Source organism: Poromitra crassiceps, assembly GCF_964638095.1.
Source record: "Poromitra crassiceps genome assembly, chromosome: 4".
Lineage (NCBI taxonomy): Eukaryota > Metazoa > Chordata > Actinopteri > Beryciformes > Melamphaidae > Poromitra > Poromitra crassiceps.
This window is the reverse complement of record NC_139626.1, coordinates 14,023,582-14,031,202: the sequence shown is the minus strand read 5'-3', so window position 1 is coordinate 14,031,202 and position 7,621 is coordinate 14,023,582. Positions and strand designations below refer to the sequence as shown.

General features: G+C 42.0%; 1 protein-coding gene across 1 annotated transcript in view; it reads left to right on the top strand.

Annotated features, from left to right (window-relative positions):
• Window positions 1-750: 750 nt before the first annotated feature.
• LOC310775613 (rho GTPase-activating protein 23-like) overlaps window positions 751-7,621 on the top strand; it is a gene marked incomplete at both ends in the record, with an annotated part of 79,342 nt that continues 72,471 nt past the window's right edge. Inside the window, one exon of the mRNA XM_083635774.1 lies at window positions 751-804. Coding sequence (XP_083491900.1) covers window positions 751-804 — 54 coding nt within the window. The remainder of the gene's footprint in view (window positions 805-7,621) is intronic.

The following is a 7,621-nucleotide window of genomic DNA, read 5'->3' as shown; positions in this document are numbered from 1 at the left end:
CGCTAGAACAAAAAACATTACTTCCTGTTGCAACTTTTAAAATAAACCCTCAGCACCACAGCTGCAATGTTTTTGAGTATAAAGAACGTGGAGGAAATAGAATCTGCCTACAACAGATTTTATTTCCTACTGCCTTGTAGGCCTAAATTTGTTTAGCTCCCAGTAGCTGCTCTCTCCTTCCAATCTGTTAAACCTATGCATTATTTATCATAAGTTTAACTGTACACTCCACAAGGAATTGTTGTGTTCATAGGCTACACAGATTAGCATTTATTGTACCAAATAATCTATTGCTCCCTTAACAATGATGCATTTATAGGTTAGACTTAGTGCATTGTAGACTGCAATGTAAACGTGGATTGCATCCGCAATGTTGTCTGACTGACAGAGTTTGGTTTTCAATTTTGGGTCGGGACTCGGGACCTATGGTCGGGACCCAGGCTACTATATCAATGTAGTCTCACTGACCAGCCTCCCCTCCCTGACTCTCACGGAAGGGAGAGGAGCCTGGCCAGCGAGACTACTATCAATGTGGACTAGTTCGTGCTTTTATTTTGGAGGCAATTCGCCTGATTTCCGGTGTTATTGTTGTGGCTAATGTGGCAGCTGTGTCCAGGCTGAGGGAGGACACCTCTTCTGAAACAGCTAGCCGCCGCCAACCAAACAGTCCAGCATGTTCCGGCAGAGCAGGTAGTCTGAAGTTATTTCTCGTGTTGGCTTATGAAGACCACACTCTGAGAAGCCAATGTCATGAATGGAGTTGCTTTTTGCCTGGTTGGAATCCCTCCTCACGCTGACACTGAAGTAAGTGAATAACGGGTTACTGATACTGTAACGGACCGTATACTACCAAGTGGTTTCTTCTCCTCAGTCCTCACGGTTCTGACTGAAAGTCTCATTTGGTTTTATTTTATTCGTTATTCTGTGTTAAACTCTAGTTCTATGCTGGCTTTTCTAAACTAGTTTACCGTCTAGTGCAGCTGAATTGCATTCGTCGGTGTTGTAGCCTATTGCTTGTGGATGGATGGTGCTTGCTTGGTGGAATGTATATGCAAGTGCATTTACCAAAGTGGCCCAAAAGTGAATAGGGTAAAAAAAAAAAACATAATATAAAAGGTTTTTCAACGGATTCTGGTACCATCAAGCATGTTAAGTAACATACACATCTATGAAAACGTTTCTATCGATTTGTTCAGGGGCTCCTTTTTTCCCATATACTGGCCTAATGGGGTAGTTTTCTGTAAATTTGCATATTTAAACATACCATTTCAGAAAAGTTGTTACACAAAAAAAAATTGTCTTAATGTAAGTAATCAACTGGAGAAGTTTCATGAAGATCTATATTAGTTAAAAATTGTACCCTATTCACCGGAATTTGGGGCCCCATCTTCGGACGCCATCTTGGATTTGTCCACAAATAATTAACTGATGGTAATTTTCACTGATTCAGTTGTATTCCTTGAGCCTTAAAACCTAGAGGTAGACACCAAAACCACCTTTCTAGGATGAATAGTAATTGACAGCGGCCATATTAGATTTGGCGCCATGGCGACCCCGAAGGTAGCAGGCTTGGGCTCTCTGGCTAAATCAAGTTAGCATACCCTGGGCTACATCTGAGCCAAAATTGGTGCTTTTGTAGGAATTAGCGTGAAATGACCCTAATATCTCCCTAAGGGCCTGGAAATATTGTAGCCTGCTTTTTACTCCACATTTGACAGCTTTAGTTAACATTACTAGTTACTTTTGAATAATTTAGATTATTATAGAAATTGTAAGTCAACTAATAAATTACATGGTTTTTTATAGTTTAAGCTACCCAGCATATAAAGTAGCCTAATTAAAATTAGGTCCACCTCTGCCATTACCAGCTGCGACAGTGACACACGCACACATGAATCCATCAATAATTATACTAGTCCAATAACATGATATGATTCTGAAATGGGCCATTCTGCATAATGGCTACTTGTACTTTTTTATGCTAATACTTTTGTACTTTTTATTTGTAACAAAGTATTTTTTTCACCACTGTATATAACTGAACCAAATGCAGTTGTAGTTTCAGAAATACACTAATTTATGGATTATTTTATCTTAAAAGATCCCATACAACCGTCAATTTCAGTTTGATAGTATTAGTAAAATACGTTGTCAGCCCAAAAACCTGTATGACTCTATTCCACCAATGCAAAGCTGGATAAATTGGGTTTTGGTGGGTTTACCCTAGCTAGATTCCAGGATGTATTGTTATTGTATTAGCACCAAACTCCAGCCTGCTGTGTCTATTCAAGTCTTGGGCTTTGCACACTTGACCGTGTATGTGTGTGTATGTGTATGTGTATGTCCATAGTGCAAGCTGCAGGCTATTCAACTACTTCATGTTAATCCATGAATAAGCGATGAGTTCAAGTGCAGCGTTTTGTTTGAGAGAGAGGACCGAGGGAGGCAAACACCGCATTCAGATGCACAAGACAAATGAATCAAATAACGTAACACAGTGGGTTGATTTTTTTTTAACTTGATCTTGAGTATCAGCCTTTTAGGCAAATTTAGCCAGTTCTGCAAATACATTAGCTGTATGATTTCCCCCAAACTTCAGGGAATGCATTGCACACCACCACACACATATTGACAGTTTAACACCCCCCCCCCATGCAGAAATGTGGTACGGGTGGGCGGGCAGAGAGACAATAATAAATTGCGTTGGAATGCTTGTATTTCCATATGCCAGCCCACATATGCACAGGCAGTGACAGAAGGCACATTGTAGCTGTGACACTAGCTGTCTTTTCTCAGTGGCGCAAAATACTTTCATTCTATAATATAATGAGATCACAATTTCAGAAATGTGATCATAGCTGTTCTGACAAAATGACGGCATGTATGGAGGTTAACTTGGTAATGAGCCATTTCATTACAAAATAGTCACATTTTTCATCAGTTCCATCACTCCCATAACACAATATACATGTACATTGTTAATTGCTTGCAGCCAGGGCTTCTGGGTTATTTGTGATTTTCACATTATCCACAGTTCCTTAGCACCATCATGGCCCAGTTAGCATTAGGCTCATGGCTCATACATTATTAGTAAAGCTAACTGCCTCTCAGTTGGCAGAGGTTTCAACTTAAAGTGATCATCTGTTTTCATGTCAATATTATATCCAGTTTGCTACTTTTGAAGTAACACACTTGTGATTCAGGCAGTTTTTGACATCTGCTGTTATACGAGGGATCAGGATGTTGCTAAACAAACTGCTTCAACACACTTCCAGGGGAAAGTGCCGTTTGTTTTAAACAGCAGTTCATGGTGAACCCATGCCTTCTTTGAACTCTAACTGCTCCCTTATACTTTAAGCTAGACACTCCATTTAAACTTTAAACGAGTCACCACTTTTAGGACTCTATCACCTTAATTCAGCTTTAATTTATCTTTTGTACTGTTTGAGAAATCACAGTTTAGGTTTTATGCTTTTTCAGCCTTTATAATGGGACCCTATGAAGCCAGCCTTAAAGTCGAACTGAACCTGTTCGTCACGTGCATAATGAGTCCGTTTCAGACTGAAAACATAGTTTGTCTAAGATGACAGGTTGAGAGGCGGGTCATAGTATCATGTCGATGATTTTATTTGACAATTCTGGGGACTGGATTGGGCTTTGGCCAATCCTGGCGTGTTCCGCCTCCAAATCGAGTGCGATTCAGTGTGTTGTGGCGCTCCCCTCGGGAAGAGCCTTTTGACGGGAGGCTGAGTGGCTGAGTGGAGCTCAGCGCCCCGCAGGCAGCCAGCTGCCTTCGTGTTGCCGAGCGGAGAGTGCAGCACGTCGGCCTGGAATCTCCGAAGTGCGACCCCTGACAACCAAGCTCTCGGATGCGCGCGACATTATCGCTGCTATAACGATACCATATCCCTGGAATGCGCGTTTTAACGAGCCAGTTACATTTCTTTGCATTCTTAGAGATTATAGTTTTTGTTTTTTATCCATGTTTCTAACAATTGGCCAAGTTAGTAGTTAGTTTATGGGATAGGAATTCTGCCAGATGACAGGCATTAGGCGCCATTTTCGACTTCAATTGGAAGAGAAAATTATCCAGAAATGAAGATTTGATTGACAGCTGCATGTCGTGATATGATTAGTTGAAATGGGGTAGAAATTTGATAGTACTGGGTGGGGACGTCAGCAAACTGTAAATTACTGTTATCAATGAAATCTTGAAAAACGAACTTTTGATGTGAAAAAGTGTGAAAAACTAAAGAAATTAGATTGTTGTGATTTGTTTTGCATACATTATTAAATAGGTGCACTGCATACCCAGGTATTTGAACTAAAAGAAAAGAAAAGTCATTCTTGGGTTCAGCTCGACTTTAGTGTGCCTCACTCTAGCAGGCTGTACTTTTGACTAAATTCACACATTTAAAACTGCGACAGTTCACACCACTTTAACGCTATAATACATGGGACCCTTTAGCTACTTCTCATCAGTGATGATGTCATCAGTCTGAGGATCATGAGAGAGACTGAGGGAGAGAGAGAGGAGGAGAGACTGAGGGAGAGAGAGAGGAGAGGGAGAGAGACAGAGAGGAGAGGGGGGAGAGATTGAGGGATAGAGAGAGGGAGACATTGCGTGCGCGCCAATAGGGCATGCAAGGCCATGCAGCAGTCGAGCTTCGGGCGAGGCCGCGTAGCGGGCGAGCTGCTTATGCGAGTTGCAGGGCCTGCTCGGCGAGCTGCAGGCCGGGCGAGGCCGCGCAGCTGCACTCAGTGCAGTGGTGAAGCCAGGAAGAACAGCCTTTATTGATTGACACTGTCCTCAGTTGACAATAGAGCTAATTGACTCATGGAAAGTTGCTATTGGCCATGATGTAAACGATTGCTTTTTGCTTGGATTTCAGTAAAACGCCTAAGCTAATAATGCTGTAAGTCAAGCTAGTAAAGCTGTAAGTACTTACACCAATATGGCCGGCACAGTGACTGAAAAGTCACAGGGAGTACATTTGTGTGACTGCCAGTGTCACTAGTGAATAGCAGGTTTTAATACATCTACAGAAGATTTTTTTTGAAACGCAAGCCATTTGCAAGATATTTAATTAACATTTATGTTTTTCATTTTTTTGATTTTCCAGCTACACTCAAAGAGTTCTAATCTAGTCATGGATGGCCCGATGAACTGAATGTAAAGGATTTCTGTTTTCTTCCTCTGATGCTCTGGTTGGCGTTGGTGTTGGTAGGGGTGGTGATGATGATGAGGATGATGTCGTTGCTGTTGGTGGTGGTGGTGGCGATGATGATGTTGATTATGTTGTGGCTGTTACTGTTCAATTACGCATGTGTAACCGAGGTGAATCAGTGCGGATTCCTCGTGAGTCCAGTGTGGTAGCGAGTGTATTGGTTAAACTCACTCGCGAGTATAAAAAAAAGGCATGTTAATCAGCTCCGCCAAGGGAGCTAGCTCTCTTGGTGTTGCGGTTAACATGTCGGACTCCCAAGCCGAAGGTTGGCGGTTCGTATCCCACCAACACAACGCCGTTACACATGCAATATGCTGCACTATGGTCCTGGCTTTGCTTGAATTATTGGTGTCTTGTAAGCCCATTCGGGCTCGTCATACAATGTATGCATGACACAATAATACAAATTCATTCATTCATTCATTCATTCATTCATTCATTCATTCACTGTACACTCCCTCCTTCATTTAAAGCCTTTATTGGCTGATATCATCGTACCTTGGTGCCATAGTTGTTGTTGACAGTAGAGTGACAGCTCTGCAGTGCCTTCCATGGCAACAAATGTGTCTGTTGTCTAGACTCTGTTGTCTCTGAACCCCCCTGTCCCCCCCCCCCCCCCCCCCCTGCTGCCCTCCCCCCTTCCCCCGCTGCCCTCCCCCCTTCGGATTCTGTATGTTCAGTGGAGCAGACTCCTCTTGCCTTATATGTCCTGTATCAGGCTGCCATATTAGCCCTCAGAGGCCGGGTCATTGTTTTTTTTCCGGGCTTAGTTTCACTTCATAGAATCATGTGGGCGAAACAGTGGCATTTCTCTAAGTCTGAGACTGTGGGCCTCCCGACAGACAAAGCTGGGAAAAAGTAGCCCTCCTTGCTCAATTCCTGGATGTGTGTGTACTTTTCGCAACCCAGTTTAAGTGAAACCACGCCCCCATGTGTCACGTCACTTCCGCTCGCTCACATCGAAGCTGCAAGCTTGCAAAATACTTGGGAAAGATGAATGAAGATCATTAAGCAGTAGGGCTGTCACTTTTTCCCAAAATAAAGTTCGAACGAACTTTAATTGCCAGAAATTCATTCGAATATATTCGAAGTTTTTTGGTTAATTAAAAAAAAAAAAAAAAAAAAAATCAGGCCAGGCCACCGGGCATCAGCCCGACGTGTTAGCTTGGACGCTCACAGTCACAACACTGCCTCACAAACTTGGCTGCATCCAACTCGAGACAACTTTTCAGACCCTGGAGACAATCTTTCTCAGAAGAGACTAACGCGACAAATCTGGAGACTTTTTCTGACATGGGATTAACATTACCAGCAAGCATCAGTTGGTTAATTTTGGTTCATAAAAAAAAAATTATTATTAAAAAAAAAAAAATCGAACAGGTCAATTATACATTCGAACATGCCCTCCTCCCCCACATTCGAAGTTGAATTCGAATTTCGAATGAAAAGTGACAGCCCTATTAAGCAGTAGAGCGGATATATACACTTTATGCATAATATGACACATAGTAATGAGCATTGAGCAACATGATGGCACAGAGCACTATGAGTTTTGGGGTGAAGATGAAAGTATAAATGGGACAGTACAGTGTAGATCAGACCTGGGCAACTGGTGGCCCGCGAGCGCCCCGCGCTGGAATTGCAAAAAAAACAAAAAACAAAACAGTGCCAAAACGTGTCCAAATGTTCATGTCATTCTGGCCAATACTATAACATTTCAGTCTGGAATATGGAATACCTTTCAATAATCTTTATGACTAAAAGGCTAAAAGTAATCTCATGTGTAAGAAATGACTGTTCTAGATTGAAGTACAATTTTAAATAATTAACTTGGTTGGTTTTGGATTTATTTAGCTTCAAGAGTGCATTTTTGTTCTTGTGTGACCCTCAACACAGGCTTTGAGAATCCCGGGCCACTTACTGATACTTATGCTTAAATTAACCCACTCATATTCTGGTTTATTTCAAGAAAAACATTTTGGCTAGTGGAAATTCTAATAGACCAAATCAGCGGGATGTTTACATTTACTTCCGGGTACCCCTGGGTCCACACATTATAATGGCGGTGAACGGCACAAACTGACGTGTTGAAGACAAAAACAGACAAAGAAGACAAAAATGGTTCGTCCGTGTTGTGTTGTTGTTTAATATCATTCATAACAACACTTTCACTAACGTTAGTGGAGACCAGACTAGCTTATTTACCTGTTGGACCAGACCAGAGTAGACTTGAAGCTAAATTAAATTAACGTGGCGTCGGTAGCTCTGTCTGTAACGTTAACGAGTCTGCTCTCGCCGAGAAGAGCCTGGTGACGCGAGGTTATGAGTCTGCAAAAAAACAGCGAGTTTGACAGACAAACAAACGTTATTAGCTAGCTAACACTACATAAAAC